Raw genomic sequence first — 18,896 nt, forward strand, 5'->3', positions numbered from 1 at the left:
CCATTGGTAGTGCCCCCTCTACATTCCCAGGCCAGGGCTGTCCTGGTGAAGAGCAGGACTTGACTAGCAGTGCAGTGGGAAAGGAGTGGATGGTGCATTCTCTATATGACCCTATCTGGGGCCTCCCTTCACTTCATTCACAGAAAATTTTCAGGCTGCCTAGTGCTTATATCTCTACTTCATTTGCAGTAAGTGCTTAAGGCTGAAGACCTGGGGGAGAGGCTGGAAGCAGTAGGATGGTTTCCACTGAGCTATATCTCTCCAGGACGTTGTCTGTGTGCTCACTGAATCCTAAGTAAGTAGCGTAAAAGAAAAGAACAATTTCACAATAGGTTATAACACATATATTTGTAGTTTTGATAATCTTAATTGAGGGAGCCATTTTGAGTTTGGCAAGAAGCTTGGCTCTGGAGGGGTTCCCAGGAGTCCACAGGGATGACTCCAGCTAGGACCCTGGGCAGTGGAGGTGAGGGTGCCTAAACTGGCCTTGTCCCATAGTCAGACTGACGACTGTCTTGAATATCACCATAGATCCTTCATTCGCCAATGGATGGAGATAGAGACAGAGACCTACATCGGAGCACTGGACTGAACTCCCAAGGTCCAGTTGGAGATTGGAAGGAGGGAGAATATGAGAAAGGAAGTCAGGACCAAGAGGGGCTGCACCACCCACTGAGACAGTGTGCCCCAGCTAATGGGAGCTCACCAACTCCAGCTAAACTGGGACTGAACGAGCATGGAATCAAACTGGACCCTCTGAATGTGGCTGACAATTGGGACAGACTGAGAAGCCAATGATAATGGCACTAGGATTTGTCTCTACTGTATGTACTGGCTTTTTGGGATCCTATTCTATATGGATGCATACCTTCCTAACCCTGATGTAGGGGGGAGGGCCTTGGACATCCCACAGGGCAGAGTACCTTGCCCTCTCTTAGAACTGGGGTTGGGGGTGGGGAGAAATGTGGGGGGGGATCGGGGGGGAAGGGGAAGGAGGAGAGGAGGTGGAAACTCTGATTGGTATTATTTATAACATAATAAAAAAAAGTTAAAAAAGAAAAGAAACAACTTTTTAAAAAGATGGGAAAATGGGTGAAGAATGAGGGCCAGTTCTGGGTGTAGAACAAGATGGAGAGATGAAATGTGTATTTTGTATTCTTCCTAGATAGGGGAGAAAGCAGGAGATATATAGCTTCTTTTGAAAGAATAACAATTCATTGGGAATAAAAGTCAAGTAACAAGCAAGATTACATAGAGATTTGTGAAAGAGGCAGGAAGACAAGGCAATAAAAGGAAAGGAAAGGGGATAAAGGAAAGAGATGAAAGGAAGAATAAGGAAAAGAAAAGGAGATAGAGAAAACATAGGCTGTGTGCGGATGAAAAACCTGGAAAAGAGTAGGAGGGGGCATTTGAGAAGGAAGAAAGAGGTATGTTGAAGAGAGAAACAGCTTCAACAGAATTTGAGGGATCATAGGTTTGATGTTGTGAGTCTTTATCTGAACAGCCACTAAGCTCTCAGATCTTGACAAAGAGACTTCTTATTAATTATGAAAGCTAGGCAAATAGCTTAGATTTGTTCTACCTAGTTATTATAACTTAAATTAACCATATTTTTTAATCTACATTTCTTTACATGGCTTAATTACCTTTACTTTGTGAAGCCCATGCTGCTTGCTTTGCATCCATGGTGTCTCCTCTCATCTCTGCTCTTCTTCTCCCTAGCATTCTCACTGTCCTGAAAGCTCTAACTAGTTATTGACCATTCATCTTTTTATCAAACAAATCAGTGACACATATTAAAAGTACATAAAAGACTATTTTACAGCATTTCCCCCTTTTCATCTAAATAAAAAGGATAAAAATTAACTCTAACATAGTAAAGCTATATACAATAAGAACAGTTATCAGGTATTATCTAAATAGAAAAGCAAGGTATTAACTTTTAAAAAATAAAACTCTATACAGGAAGAACAATTATCCTATAAGAATTATATTTAAAATGTCTGGTCCTTTGGTATTTGGCAAATTTAGAGAAAATACTCCTTATCTATCCTCTCTTGATGAGTCTAAAGTTTTGTACTAATTTATCTTCTATTATAACTAAGGAAAACTGAACTACTCTTCAATTCCATCAAAGACCCCAGCAGGATTTACTAGAATCTTAGTAAACAGGAAGTGCAGTGCAACCTGCTTTCAGACCTATAGAATTCGAGACTTCTGGCTGTCTGGACAGTCACTCAAGATCCTCTTCAATGTTGAGGCATCTATCTTTATCCTACAGCCTCAGAATATCTGACAGACTTTTCTATGAAGCAGGAACTTTTAAGGACTGTACTCCTTTATATTGGCAAAGTTTGGCAGTCTTTTCCCTTTGTGACCTGCTTATGCAGTATTTACAGCATACTGTCAAGAGTCAAGGCAAGAACAGTTTCTTAGCCCAGTGGCTAACCTTGCCACAATGAAATGAAACTCTAGAAGGGATTTCTTCAATGCCCATCATATTTTCTTAAGTAAGTTGTTGCTGCTAGGAGCAGACATGTCCCACTATCCTGAAAAGCCTCAAGTTATTCAATCTTAAACATGATATTCTGTAAATCTTTGAAGTATTTGAAAACCATCTATCTAAATGTATAGGCTTAACCTTGAAAATATACCCAATATGTCTACAAGTTTGATTATTATAGATGACTACTAATCTGTATTTCTTAGTTATACATTACATTTAATAAGCTGTATAAGAACAATACCCCAAACAATAATGGAAACTTAATTCAGTATAACAAAAATAGCCTTAAATGTATATCAATATACAGAAATTTATACCAACGTAAAATATTTGAGGCAGTGGTTGTTTAAAAGTAAACTCAGTAATTCACCCTTTTATCCCATCATTTTTATATTATACTTCCCCTTTTCCCTTCAGAAAGAGATCCTTGAATCTAATCTCCTTCATTTAACTTTCTCTGTGACTTTAACCAGTAACAATTTGTAACCCTCTAAGTGATGACAAACATCCATAGCCCAACAAATGACCAAAAACACCCACTCCACCTCTTAGGAATGTAGGCATTGTGTTCTCTAAACTGCTTTTTGTTGCCTGTAGGTAATGGCATGTTTGGAGAATGAGAAAATAGATTAATGGTCAAATCCTGGTTAGAATAGTCTGTGAGGCTGGACCATCTCAGCCATCAGCCTTGAGGCTGTTCTGGATGCAGAATTCTGAGCAAATTGCAACAGAGGCACTCTGAGAGGTTGGATCACCTGGATCATCCATTTTCTTTTTCTTTTTTTTTTTTATTGAGAAAAGAAAAAAAAAGTATCCTCCTCCTCCCAGCTTCCCATTTCCCTCCCCCTCCTCCCACACTTCTCCCCCTCCCCCAAACTCCCCTCCCCCTCCCTCTCCAGTCCATAGAGCAGTCAGGGTTCCCTGCCCTGTGGAAAGTCCAAGGTCCGCCCCCCCCCTCCGTCCATGTCTAGGAAGGTGAACAACCAAACTGCCTAGGCTCCCACAAAGCCAGAACATGAAGTAGGGTCAAAACCCCGTGCCATTGTCCTTGGCTTCTCAGCAGCCCTCATTGTTCACCATGTTCAGAGAGTCCGGTTTTATCCCATGCTTTTTCAGTCATAGTCCAGCTGGCCTTGGTGAGCTCCCAATAGATCAGCCCCACTGTCTCAGTGGGTGGGTGCACCCCGCGTGGTCCTGACTTCCTTGATCATCTTCACCCTCCTTCCACTCCCCATTGGGACCTTGGGAGCTCAGTCCAGTGCTCCAGTGTGGATCTCTGTCTCTATCTCCATCCATCACCAGATGAAGGTTCTATGGTGATATGCAAGATATTCATCAGTATTGCTATAAAATAGGGTCATTTCAGGTTCCTTATCCTCATCTGCCCAAGGAACTAACTGGGGACATCGCCTTGGGCTCCTGGGAGCCACTCTAGGTTCAAGTCTCTTGCCAGCCCTAGGGTGGCTCCCTTAACTAAGAATTGTGCTTCCATGCTCCCCTATCCAGCCTTCCTTTATCCCAATCATCCTGTTTCCCCAAGTTCCCCCCATCCTCCCCTTCTCACTTTTCTCTCCTCATCTCCCCTTACCCCCAACCCACCCCACCCCCAAGATCCCACTTCTCTCCCCAGCAATTTTGCCTACTTCTCATAGGCAAGAGGATAACTATATGTTTTTCCTTGGGTTCACCTTCTTATTTAGCTTCTTAAGGTTCACTACTTGTAGACTCCATGACCCTTATTTATGGCTAGAAACCAATTACGAGTGAGTACATCCCATGTTAATCTTTTTGGGTCTGGGTTACCTCACTCAGGATAGTGTTTTCTATTTCCATCCATTTGCATGCAAAATTTGAGAAGTCATTGTTTTTTACCACAGCGTAGTACTCTAATTGTGTATATTCCACACTTTCTTCATCTATTCTTCCATTGAAGGACATCTAGGTTGTTTCCAGGTTCTGGCTATTACAAATAATACTGCTATGAACATAGTTGCACAAATGCTTTTGTCATAAGATCAGGCTTCTCTTGGGTATATTCCCAAGAATGGTATTGCTGGGTCCAGGGGTAGGTTGATCCCGAATTTCCTTAGAAACCGAAACACTGATTTCTACAGTGGTTGCACAAGATTGCATTCCCACCAGCAATTGATGAGGGTACCCCTTCCTCCACAGCCTCTCCAGCAAAGGCTATCATTGGTGTTCATAAACCCATTTTATAACCTAAATAACTAAAAGAATCTCCTCTTTGTATTTTTTGTTTCAGGAAAACCTATAATCCAAACAAGGAAAAATATTTTTACTTTTACCAACATTCTAAAGTATTTACATTTGAATCAGGTAATAAAATGCATCTACGTAATGGTAAAGTATAAATTGAGGAAATTGTTGTGTATCATTTCAAATGGTTGAAGTACAAATTATAGGTACAGGGTAAGGCTATTTAACATTCCCTGTGGGAGAATCTTCCATTAATATTACCTAAAATGCTGAGAATTATTATTATAAGTAGACACCATTAAGCAAATTTTTCTCTGTCTTCTACTTGTAAAGGTATAGTGAAGATTCAGCCTTTTAAATCAATAATTATAAGAGGTCATCCTTTAGGCAATAAAGAAGGCAAAGGAATTCTAGACCGTAGAGAGCCCATTGACTGAATTACCTTATTAACAGTTCTTAGATCTGTTACCATTCTCCATTTTCCACATTTCTTTTTAACAACAAATACAGAATTACAAGAGCTGGTTGGTTCTTCAATAGGCTGAGCATTTAGTTTCTCCTTTTCCAGCTGTTCTAAGGCCTGCAGTTTTCCTGTTGTCAAAGGTCATTGAACAACCCATACAGGTTTTTCAACCATTTTAAAGACAGGGATGTTGATGACTTTAGAAGATCAGCAGCTGTTGTCCCCTGTTCTTGTACAATATGAATCATAGGTGACTTCTCTTTACAATACCTTCTAATATTTTTCCCAGAATCTTAAGTTAATATATTGTTTGTTTCGAAGATTGGGGAAATGTTAATATGAGTATTTCATTGCTATAACAAATCACACTCCTACAAATTCATTGCTATTTTAGCAACATATGGTTTTGATTTTCCAATCTGTCTTTGTGGCCGTATGCATTTGACCCTTCTCATGATCTGTTTTACCTGAGATAAAGCTCCAATCCTCAAATGCATTTCCCTCTTGAAGAGGTCAATTTTCATGCCAAGATTCTGTTACATGTATTGTTACATTCACACCTGTGTCTTCCAGACCTTCAATGATAATGTCATTTATTTGTAATTTAATTTGGTCTTTGTTCAGATAAAGTTTGGAAGTTTGCCAAAATATTGCTTTATGGTTTTTCCTGAATTATTTGTTTTCTCTTCTATAGCTAGTGTATCATCCAGAGAAGCATGGTTTCTTACAATAGGCACTAGGTTCTTTAATTCTTTGGAAAGGAATTTCCTCTATGATGACAGAAAACAACTGAACTGAGCTTGGCTTGGGGCCATGTGAGATGCCCTTCAAGGAATTTCCTGACAGCAAAGGGTTACCTTAGATGTCATTAGTACAATGCCTGCCTTTGCCACACCTTCTGCATAATCCAGAAGGCAGGGACATTCTGTTTGAATTATGCTTAGAAAATAACATTGTTTATACTAACGTCCTGTTTTCAGTCCACTTTAATGTTGCCTTGCTTGCCACAATTGAAACACTTGACACTTAGATTTTTCTTCAAAACTCTGGAAATCACCTCTCCTATCCAAGCATCATCATGGTCATGAGATTTAATATGGATTATTTCCCAGACCCATTTCCCCAAGTGTTTTGATCTTACCTTTACAGGCATAATTATCCTTTGCATTAAGAATTAGCATGTTCCAAAGCCAGAGATTCAATTATCATTTGTCTAGCTTCTGATTTTGGTATCATTTTCTTTACCACTGATATCAATCTTGTATGAAATTAGTGAAGGTTTCTTTTGGGTCCTGTATGACCTTAGTAAATTACTCAATCTTCTTTCTTCTGCAGTTCTGCCCCCAAGCAGTCAGAGCTGCTGCATGTCATAAAGCCAGGAATTGGCCATCATATAGGAATTGCCTTTCTCTATTAGAAGCTAAAGATAAATAGTAACCCAACTGTAAACTCTCCCATATATGATTGTGACCTGCTCTCAATATATGCTGATACAATAGTAGCATAATGCTTTTGGAAGTAACCAACCAATATTAAGACCCACCCCACGAGATAGAGTCCAACCAATGCTGCTTGGGTGGCCGATAACCTGAGATTAGATAGTCCAGCGACCTACATGAGACCCAAATATTACTGTTCCACTAAAAGAACAGCAATAAAATAATTCCCAGTGACATTTTATTGTACTCTTAGATGAATGTCTTGTTAAGCCATCATCACAGAAGCTTTTATCCATAGGAAACTGAAACAGATATAGATACCATGTACCTAAAATTGGAAAATATGCAGAGAAAGTGTTCTTTTACCTTTCAGTCATAAATGAGATGTCTCCCTCAAATACATCTCCACAGGACTCAGGAAATCCTATGGAAGGGGAGGCAGGAAGATTTTAAGATCTAGAAGGCATGAAGGATACCAACAAAACAAGGACATGTAGACACATCAGGAATGACACACATATGAATTCACATAGTCTGGCAGCATGCACAGGGCATGCACATGTCCAAGCCAGATAAGGTCTTAGCACTGAAAGGCAAAGTAAACACAAGTCCCATTCCCTAATCCAAAGGCTTTCTCCAGTTGATAACCGTTACAAAGGAAAAAAGTCAGTTTTTTTTTCCAATGGAGTCTCAATGGGTATACAGTCCACACTTAAGGGCAGGTCTCATGTCCAGCAGAAGATGACCAACACAACATGAATCCCATAATATTTTTGGAGAATTTTTTGTTTTGTAATGCATTATCTGGGCATTTTCCACTTAAAGAACACTCTGTCCCTATCTGTCTGTCCATCCATCCATCTCTCTGTCTCTCTATCTTCACACATTGATACATACATACATATGTATGCATATGTTTACCACCCATTGATACATAAATATATACATATATGTATACACACATGTATTAATTTCCAATTTTGTTTATATGGGTTTTCTTTGTGGGTGAAAGTGTGTCTCTGTGTCTGTAAATATTTCTTATACTTTGTCTTTGACTCTTTTGACTCTGTTTTGTTTCTATTGGGTTTTAAAGATCTTATACTATTATTTTATAATAATATTATTGTTTTGTTTTCCAATTAAAAAGAGAATGAAAGGTATGAATTTGGATAGGTGGGACAGTGGGGGGGGGCTTGGATGAGTAGGGGAAGGCAAAACCATAATTAGAATATATTGAATAAAAAAACCTATTTTCAATAACAAAACAATAACATCAAATACCAATAGATTCAATTCTCCAATTAAAACACACAGATTGACCTGACAAATCAAAAAACAAAGTCCATCTATCTTTGATTACCAAGAGACACATCTTGTTTTTAAAGATATTTACCAGCTTAAAGTAATAGACAAAATTACTCCAATAAAAGGGACCAAGTAAGAAACAGACATTGATAAACTAGTATCTGACAAAAAAAATACTCCAAACTACAACTAATCAGAAGAGATGATCAAGAACACTTCATTCTAATAAAGGGAAGAGTTAACCAGATTTTTTTACTACCCAGAAAAAGAATGTTCCTTATACTCATTAGAGATATTCCATGCCAAAGGATGGTATTGTGATTGTAGATGATAATAGTGGGTATAATTCAGTGACAACACAGTCTGAAAGAGGGTTAGGAATGTTTTAATAATAAGGAGAGAATTGAGTCTCAGAAAGAAGAAGCTAGAATGAAGAAAACTAGAATAATTTTGTTCTCTTTCAAGCTAAGAAACTAGTAAATAGAAATAAATTAGAAATAGTTACTGGGATATGGAGTAGAAGGAGTAATATGGAAGATGTAGGCAGCACTGATGTGTGCACACAGAGTATTTCTAGGCATTATCTATTTGAAAATAAGACAAAAAATGAAGAAATGGAAAAATGAACTTACTGATGATAGAGGCTGTCACTGCTTGGATCTTCAGTGATGGAATCATATACAATAGTATGCAGTGGGAAAATGCAGCAACCACCATATCCCCACCCTTGTACACACTGACTCCTGTCTTTGTAGAACAGTGAGAATGGTCAAAGGAGTAGACAGAGCTGGAATACTGCAGAGCCGGAAACATAAAAAGCAGAGGAAACATCATGGAGTATCTATAAAGTCAAACTCTGTAGAGTTTGAATTTTCAGAGCCAGTAGGTGTATATATATATCCCATGTATCTGTGCCTGTGATGTAAATTCCAATTTTACTTGAACCACTCTCATTCCCAAAGCTCCTTCTACTCAGATTTCTAACATTCCCCTGACAGATCCTGAAAAACATTCTTCCTTGGAGGATCACATCTGGGGTCCAACTTCCAGGTTAAAAATATTACCACACAATGGAAAATATGATTGAGGCTCATGTTCTCCAGTCACTGGTGCCATGATTTCGTCTAGTTTCACTAACAACGGGGCTCCCCCGTGAGATGAATCACTCCTGGAAAGACTTGACCAAGCTGGTGTCAAAAAATTTTTCACTTCAGCTATAGATGAAAATATTGTCATGAGGGATGGGAAATGGTTAGTTATGAATAGTCAGTGGATAGTTATGTTTTTTGTCATTCACAAAGCCTTGGGTTTAATCCCTGGCAGCACATAAACTGAGCATTGTTATGAGCATCTGTAATCTCAGCACTGGAGGATCAAGAGAAAGGAGAATCAGGGGGTCAAGATTATCTTTATATACTTAGGATGCCTAAGATCTACCTGTACTAGAGATTATGCTCCAAAAAGTGTTCTTATAATCCATCTATAAATCCACAGCACTTATTTTGCCTAATTTTGTGGTTTTCTTATAGTATGTGGTGTACCTGTCCCTCACACCCTCTAAAACCAACAGAAAATCAACAGAAAACATTAGCAAATTCTTCTACCACTAAGAACATTGAAAACAAAATATATAGACATATATCTGTTGTCCTGGAGCAAGGGAAAATATCAGGGAAGTGAAATAATTCAATGTCATATTGTAGTGGTATATTATGTTATCATATACTTTCTAAATAATGATGTATCCTACTAGGTTTATAAAATGTGCCAACTTCTAATCCACACAAATTATTAATAATATGAGAAATAGCATGGCTAGGAAAAAGCACGGAGTATATGGGACCTATTTGTCCTTTGTTTTCTACTTTCTCTCAGCCTAATAATGCTTTACAAATAAAGGCTACTAGCTTTTTGTGTATTTATGTGTGTCTGTGTTTGTGTGTGAACATCATGTGAAAGCCAGAGGTTGAAATTAGATGTCTTTCTTAACTCCTCTACATCTTAGCTTTTCGAAACAGAGTTTCTTAGTGAAACCAGAACTGTCTAATTTAGGTAGACCAAATGGGCAAATGCCTTCACAAGGAAGTACTGGGATTACAAGTGTTCAGTTTGTTTTTATGTCAGAACTAGTGAACTAAACTCAGCTTCTTATTATTTTATGGTCTACTTCACAATGTCCCTAGCTCCTAGAGACTACAAATTTGTAAATAAAAATACTTTAAATGGGTGGGTAGTGGTGGTGCACACCTTTAATCCCAGAACTCAGGAGTTAGATGCGGATCTCTGTGAGTTCAAGGCCAGCCTGGTCTACAAGAGCTAGTTTCAGGACAGTCAGCAAAGTTACAGAGAAACCTTGTCTGTAACCCCTCCAAAATCTTTAAATGGCTTTTTCTTGGAAACATGTCAATATTATTCTTTCAAAAGGCATCTATTACAAAGACAGAAAGGTATAGAATAAACAATGAATTTCAGAAAAATTATTTTTGTGAAAATGTTGATTTGTAACACTTTAATTCTCTGCAACACTGAATATTGAATAAAGATCCTCTTGCATTCTAGGCAGGTGATTTTCTAAGGGATATTACCAGTCCATAAATCCATATTTGTTTCATGCTATGATGTTGAAACTATGGGTTTATAGGTTTAAATTACTGCTAAGCAGTAATGCTTTTGTAGACTAGAAAGATTTGTCAATAGCATTGTTTTAATAAAATTTTGATTGTCCAATAGCCATGCAGGAAGTATAAGCAAGACAACCAGACTGAGAGAATTCTGGGAGGAGAAAAGGCAGAGATTCAGTCACCAACCAGATGCAGAAGAATCAAGATGAGACGACCTCACTGAGGAAAAGTAACAAGTATGTGGCTGACCATAGACAAGGATTATGGGTTAATTCAAGTTGTAAGAGCTAGTTAATCATGAGCCTGAGATAATAGGCCAAACTGTTTGTAATTAATATAAGCCTATGTTTGTTTCTTTGCAACTGAATGGCTGTGGGCCTGGGTTGGACAGAAATTTCCATCTACAAATGGTACCAAAATGTTTGGCAAGAATTTTCACATAAAGTCGGAGAAACCTTTTTTCTTTTTTCTTTTTTTTTTTTAATGAGGATTCTAGACAGACAAGAACAGAGTCAGGTACAGCTTTTTGGTAACAATCTTTTCTCCAGTAGGCTCTGTTTTCTAGAAAAAAGCAGAGATGAGGCTCCATTTCAAGAGTCTTCCTTACTCAGCTTTAGTTGAAAAACTTCACAGTTTGTTTAAGAGTCCTTGCCATCAAACACTTAAATGGTGTTTATGAGCAGCTGGCAGCATTCTTTTTTGTGATGGCATGAACCAAAAAACAGAGATGTGGCAATAAATCTGGCTCCTGCCAGTAACTCCATCATGAAACCAGAATCTCAGAAATCTAATGGATGTGGTGAAGCCTGCTGCCAAGGCTGCTGTTTTAATCCCAGTTCTGCTGCTTAGCTGTTTAAGGATTCATGTTGTCAGAAGATGGTAGAGACATACTCTAAAGACATATTTGGATGGAAAAGTAACCTTTAAGTGATCTACAGTGTTTTGAAAATAGACATAGTGTTGGGAGAGAAAGGAGCAACAGCTGCTGAAAGGCATTTGATTATAAATCTGCTAAATTAATCCACCCTATATATTTAAAAAATACCTTGACAAGCCGGGCGGTGGTGGCGCATGCCTGTAATCTCAGCACTTGGGAGGCAGAGGCAGGTGGATCTCTGTGAATTTGATGCCAGCCTAGTCTACAAAGGGAGTTCCAGGACAGGCTCCAAAACTACAGAGAAACCCTGTCTCAAAAAAACAAACAAAAAAAATGCCTTGACTTCAAAATTTAAAAAAAAAAATCTGTTACCTTGGAGAAAAAGTTTACAATTGTTTCCAGAGAAAACAAGATTCATTCTTGGTTAAGAAAAATATGTTTGATTGAAAAATACACCCTGAAATATTTCAAAGCACCTCTGTTGCAGTTTCTTCTGAGTTCTGCAAGGAGAACAGCTTCAAGGCTTCTGGTTGAGATGATCCAGCCTCACAGAATATTGCACCTAGGACTGGACCATAATTCTTATTTTTCTTTGAATCTCCATAAGATTACCATAGCCCACAATCAGCAGAAAAAAGCCTAGAAAACTATGGCCATATTCCCAAAAATTAGATTATGGATGTTTGTCTTTGCTTAGTATGTTAGTTACAAATTGTTATAGATAGTAGAACAGACCAAGATAGGAGGGACCACACACCCAGTGTGGCACCCCACTCTCTAGGCCCTCCATATTGAGGCATAACCCTGGGCCTCTCTCCCACCTGCCTCTCCTGGCTCTATTTGAAGGAAAAGATGGGCAGGCACCAATGCAAGAATTCCTCCAACAACCTGAAAGGCAACATGACATCACCAGAATCCAGGGATCCCGAAACAAGAAGAATTGAACACCCTACTCCGGAAGAAATTGACTTTAAACGGAACTATATGAAAATAATAGAGGACCTTAAAAAGGAGGTGAAAAACTGCCATAAAGAAATAGAGATGACAAACAAAAAGGTAGAGGAAATTAATAAATCTCTCAAAGATACCCAAGAAAAACAAGAAAAAGCAATCAAACAGGTAAGGGAAATAGTTCAAGACTTGAAATGTGAAATGGAGGTAATGAAGAAAACACAAACCGAGGGAAGGCTGGATATGGAAAATCTGGGTGAATAAACAGGAACTATAGAGACAAGTATTACCAACAGAATACAAGAGATAGAAGAAAGAATCTCAGACACTGAAGATACTATAGAGGAAATAAACTCACTGATTAAAGAGCAAAACAAATCCAACAAATTCTTAACACAAAACATCCAGGAAATCTGGGACACCGTGAAAAGACCAAAACTAAGAATAATAGGGGTAGCAGAAGGAGAAGAATTACAGCTCAAAGGCCCAGAAAATATATTCAACAAAATTATAGAAGAAAACTTTCCCAACCTAAAGAAGGATATTGCTATGAAGGTACAAGAAGCATATAGAACACCAAATAGACTGGATCAAAAGAAAGCATCCCCATGCCATATAATAATCAAAACACAAAACATACAGAATAAAGAACAGATATTAAGAGCTGTAAGGAAAAAAGGTCAAATAACATATAAAGGGAAACCTATCAGAATTACACCTGACTTCTCAATGGAAACCATGAAAGCCAGAAGGTCCTGGATAGATGTACTGCAGAAACTAAGAGACCATGGATGCAAGCCCAGACTACTATACCCAGCCAAGCTTTCATTCACTATAAATGGAGAAAACAAAATCAATCAGAAGAGATGGAGATGGACACTTTATACTCATAACAGGAACAATTCATCAGGAGAAAGTCTCTATCCTGAATATCTATGCCCCTAATATAAAAGCACCCACATATGTAAAGGAAATATTACTAGAACTCAAGGCAGACATCAAACCCCACACTCTAATAGTAGATTTCAACACTCCGCTCTCACCAATGGACAGGTCAACCAGACAGAAACTTAACAGAAAAATAAGAGAACTATCGGATGTAATGAACCAAATGGACTTAACAGACATCTATAGAACATTCCACCCAAACAGAAAAGAATATACCTTCTTCTCAGCATCGCGTGGAACCTTCTCAAATATTGATCACATAATTAGTAACAAAGCATACATCCATAGATACAAAGAAATTGTAGTAACCACCTGTGTTCTATCGGATCACCATGTAATAAAGTTAGAATTCAACAACAAGTCTAACCCCAGAAAGCCTACAAAATCATGGAAATTGAACAGTCAACTACTGAACCACCCCTGGGTCAAGGAAGAAATAAAGAAATTAAAGTCTTCCTTGAATTCAACGAAAATAAAGACACATCATACCAAACCTATGGGACACTATGAAAGCAGTGCTAAGAGGAAATTTTATAGCACTAAGTGCCCACATAAAGAAAACAGAGAAATCACACATTAGAGACTTAACAGCCCACCTGAAATCTCTAGAAAAAAAAGAAGCAGATCACCCAGAAAGAGTAGAAGACTGGAAATAATCAAACTAACAAAAATTAACAAAAATAGAATATCTTGCATATCACCTTAGAACCTTCATCTGGCAATGGATCGAGATAGAGACAGAGACTCAAATTGGAGCACCGGACTGAGCTCTTAAGATCCAAATGAGGAGCAGAAGGAGGGAGAACATGAGCAAGGAAGTCAGGACCACGAGGGGTGCACCCACCCACTGTGACAGTGGAACTGATCTATTGGGAGCTCACCAAGGCCAGCGGGACTGGGACTGAATAAGCATGGGATGAAACCGAACTTTCTAAACATGGCTGACAATGAAGGCTGATGAGAAGCCAAGGACAATGGCACTAGGTTTCGATCCTAATACATGAACTGGCTTTGTGGGAGCCTAGCCTGTTTGGATGCTTACCCTCCTGGACCTGGATAGAAGTGGGAGGTCCTTAGACTTCCCGCAAGGCAGGGAATCTGGACTGCTCTTCATTCTTGAGAGGGAGGGGGAATGGAATGGGGGGGAAGAGGGAGAAGGAAATGGGAGTGGGGATAGGGGACAATGTGTGGGAGGAGGGGGAGGAAAATGGGAAATGGGGAGGAGGCAGAAATTTTTTTTGAACAACTAAAAAAAAAATAAAGAAAAGAATAAAAAATAAAAATAAAAAAGAAGAAAAACATTTTAATTATATCCAAAAAAAAGAAAGAAAGAAAATGGAGAAAGCACACATTAGAGATTTAACAGCACAGCTGAAAGCTCTAGAAAAAAGAAGCAGATTCACCCAGGAGGAGTAGAAGACTGGAAATAATTAAGCTGAGGGCTGAAATCAACAAAATAGAAATACAGAAAACAATCCAAAGAATCAATGAAACAAAAAGCTGGTTCCTGGAGAAAATCAACAAGATTGACAAACCCCTATCCAAACTAATCAAATGGCAGAGAGAGAACATGCAAATAAATAAGATCAGAAATGAAAAGGGGAACATAACCACAGACACAGAGGAAATTCAGAGAATCATTAGATCTTACTACAAAAACCTGTATGCCACAAAATTGGAAAATGTGAAAGAAATTAACATTTTTTTTAGATAAGTACCATATACCAAAATTAAATCAAGACCAGGTGAACAGTTTAAATAGACCTGTGAGTCATGAGGAATTAGAAGCTGTCATCAGAAACCTCCCTACCAAAAAAAGCCCTGGACCAGATGGTTTCAATGTAGAACTTCCAAGAAGACCTAATACCTATACACCTTAAGGTGTTTCACAAAATAGAGGAGTCATTGCCAAACTCCTTTTATGAAGCTACAGTCACCCTGATACCAAAACCACACAAAGACTTAACCGAGAAAGAGAATTACATACCAATCTCACTCATGAACATTGGTGCAAAAATTCTCAATAAAATACTGGCAAACCGAATCCAAGAACACATCCAAAAAATTATTCATTACAATCAAGTAGGCTTCATACCAGAGAGGCAGGGCTGGTTCGACATATGAAAGTCTATCAATGTAATCCATCATATAAATAAACTGAAGGAAAAAAACCATATGATCATTTCATTAGATGCAGAAAAAGCATTTGACAAAATTCAACACAGCTTTATGATAAAGGTATTGGAGAGATAAGGGATACAAGGATCATTCCTAAATATAATAGAAAGCTATATACAGCAAGCTGACAGCAAACATTAAATTAAATGGAGAGAAACTCAAAGCCATCCACTAAAATCAAAAACAAGATGAGGTTGTTCACTCTCTCCACACCTCTTCAATATAGTCTTGAAGTTCTAGCAATAGTGATAAGACAGCATAAGGAGATCAAGGGGATTTGAATTGGAAAGGAAGAAGTCAAACTTTCATTATTTGCAGATGATATGATAGTGTACATAAGGGACCCCAAAAACTCTACCAAAGAACTCCTACAGCTAATAAACACCTTTAGTAACGAGGCAGGATACAAGATCAACTCCAAAAGATCAATTTCCCTCCTATACACAAAGGATAAAGAAGCAGAGAGGGAAATCAGAGAAGCATCACCTTTCACAATAGCCACAAATAGCATAAAGTATCTTGGTGTAACTCTAACCCAGGAAGTGAAAGATCTATTTGACAAGAACTTCAAGTCTTTGAAGAAAGAAATTGAAGAGGATACCAGAAAATGGAAGGATCTCCCTTGCTCTTGGATTGGGAGGATCAACATAGTAAAAATGGCAATTCTACCAAAAGCAATCTATAGATTCAATGCAATCCCCGTCAAAATCCATACAAAATTCTTCACAGACCTTAAGATAACAATAATCAACTTTATATGAAAAAAGGAAAGACCCAGGATAGCCAAGACAATCCTGTACAGTAAAGGTACTTCCGGTGGCATTACCATCCATGACTTCAGACTCTATTACAGAGCTACAGTAATGAAAACAGCTTGGTATTGGCACAAAAGAGAGATATTGACCAATGGAATCGAGTAGAAGACCCGGATTTTAACGCACAAACCTATGAATACCTGATTTTTGACAAAGGAGTTAAAAGTATACAATGAAAGAAAGCATCTTCAACAAATGGTGCTGGCATATCTGGATGTCAACTTGTAGAAGAATGAAAATAGACCCATATCTATCACCATGCACAAAACTCAAGTCCAAATGGATTAAAGACCTCAATATCAATCTACACACACTGAATCTGATAGAAGAGAAAGCGGGAAGTAGTCTACAACACATGGGCACAGGAGACCACTTCCTACGTATAACCCCAGTAGCACAGACATTAAGGGCAACGTTGAATAAATGGGACCTCCTAAAACTGAGAAGCTTTTGTAAAGCAAAGGATACTGTCATTAAGACAAAAAGACAACTTACTCACTGGGAAAAGATCTTCACTAACCCTGCAACAGACAAATGTCTGATTTCCAAAATGTATAAAGAACTCAAGAAACTACACTTTAAAATGCTAATTATAACCCAATTAAAAATGGGGCACTGATCTGAACAGAAAATTCTCAACAGAAGAAGTTCAAATAGCCAAAAGATACTTAAGGTCATGCTCAACCTCCTTAGCAATCAGGGAAATGCAAATCAAAACAACTTTGAGATATCATCTACACCTGTCAGAATGGCTAGAATCAAAAACATCAATGATAGCCTTTGCTGGAGAGGATGTGGAGTAAGAGGAACTCTCACCTATTGCTGGTGGGAATGCAAACTTGTGCAACCACTTTGGAAATCAGTGTGGCAGTTTCTCAGGAAATTTGGGATCAGCCTACCCCAGGATCCAGCAATACCACTCTTGGGAATATGCCCAAGAGATGCTCTATCATACTACAAAAGCATTTGGTCAACTATGTTCATAGCAGCAGCAGCATTTGTAATACCCAGAACCTGGAAACAACCTAGATGCCCCTCAATGGAAGAATGGATAAAAAAGTGTAAAATATGTACTCATTAGAGTACTACTCAGTGGTAAAAAACAATGACATCTTGAATTTTGCATGCAAATGGATAGAAATAGAAAACACTATCCTGAGTGAGGTAACCCAGACAAAAAAAAATGAATATGGCATGTACTCACTCATAAGTGAATTCTAGCCATAAATAAAGGACATTGAGCCTACTATTCATGAATCTTGGAAACTAAATAAAAAGATAAACCCAAAGAAAAACATATAGTTATCCTCCTGGATATTGGAAGTAGACAAGATTGCCAGGCAAGAACTGGGAGCTTGGGGTGGGGGTGGGATGTGGGTAAGGGGAGATGGGGGGAGAGAAGTGAGAAGGGGAGGATGGGAGAGCTTGGGGGAATGGGATGGTTGGGATGGAGGAGAGGTGGATATGGGAGCAGGGAAGTATATATCTTAATTAAGGGATCCATTTTAGGGTTGGCAAAAGACTTGACTCTAAAGGGGTTCCCAGTTTCCAATGAGATGTCCCCAGCTTGTTCCTTGCGCAGCTGAGGAGAGGACACCTGAATTGGCCCTATCCTATAGCCACACTGATGAATATCTTGCATATCACCATAGAACCTTCATCTGGCGATAGATGGCTATAGAGACAGAGACCCACAGTGGAGCACTGGACTGAGCTCCCAAGGTACAAATGAGGAGCAGAAGGAGGAAGAACATGAGCAAGGAAGTCAGGACTGTGAGGAGTGTACCCACCCACTGAGATAGTGGGGCTCATCTAATGGGAGCTCACCAAGGCCAGCTGGACTGGTACTGATGGAGCATGTGACCAATCCGGACTCTCTGAATGTGACTGACAATGAGGGCTGATGAGAAGCCAAGGACAATGGCACTGGGTTTTGATTCTACTGTTTACTTAGGCAATATTATATCCTTCTGGAGTTTTTGATGGAGTTTAAGAATAGTTATTATTATAGTTTTCATTAATTATGATTAAATATAAAGTAGATATAAATATTGTAACTGTAATTCTTGCTTGATAACTGTTTTGTTACAGGAAGTACATGGTAAGCAACTTCTAAAACTCTAGAATTTGCAGAGACATCTTGCTACTTTAATAGTCACCCAAAGTTCTTCTGTACCATTGGGACATCCATCTTCAGCCTACAAGTGCATAGTATCCAACAGATTATCATGAGGTCGTGGCCTTCCAGCAAAGTTCTGGTATGGCTGACTCTGGTGGTAGCTCCATAGCGTCTCTCTCTGCCTTCCTCCTCCCAGCATTCCATTTAGTTTTCCCTTCCTAGCTTTGTTCCCATACACCTCTGCTATAGTTCCTTTATTAACCAATGAAAGCAAAACATAGACAGAAGGACCCCCTACACCATTATAGAGATATATTCAAGTTTGACAGGTACTCTTCAAGTCTTTAAAAAACCTCCAGAATATGGCATTTAAAATGTTTTAACAACATAGGAGTTTTCATGACAATGAAACACATCTGCTCCTGGCAACACAAAATTTCTTGAAAAGGAAGATGGG

At 38.6% G+C, this 18,896-nt stretch overlaps 1 protein-coding gene across 1 annotated transcript in view; it reads right to left on the reverse strand.

Annotated features, from left to right (window-relative positions):
* The window catches only part of LOC121446051 (alpha-amylase 1-like), a 151,629-nt gene that overhangs the window by 110,456 nt on the left and 22,277 nt on the right, over positions 1-18,896 (reverse strand). Inside the window, exon 2 of the mRNA XM_041648434.1 lies at positions 211-222. Coding sequence (XP_041504368.1) covers positions 211-222 — 12 coding nt within the window. The remainder of the gene's footprint in view (positions 1-210; positions 223-18,896) is intronic.

The sequence above is a fragment of the Microtus oregoni genome, unplaced genomic scaffold (genome assembly GCF_018167655.1).
Source record: "Microtus oregoni isolate MIOR12 unplaced genomic scaffold, Mior012 000000F_ref0000247, whole genome shotgun sequence".
Lineage (NCBI taxonomy): Eukaryota > Metazoa > Chordata > Mammalia > Rodentia > Cricetidae > Microtus > Microtus oregoni.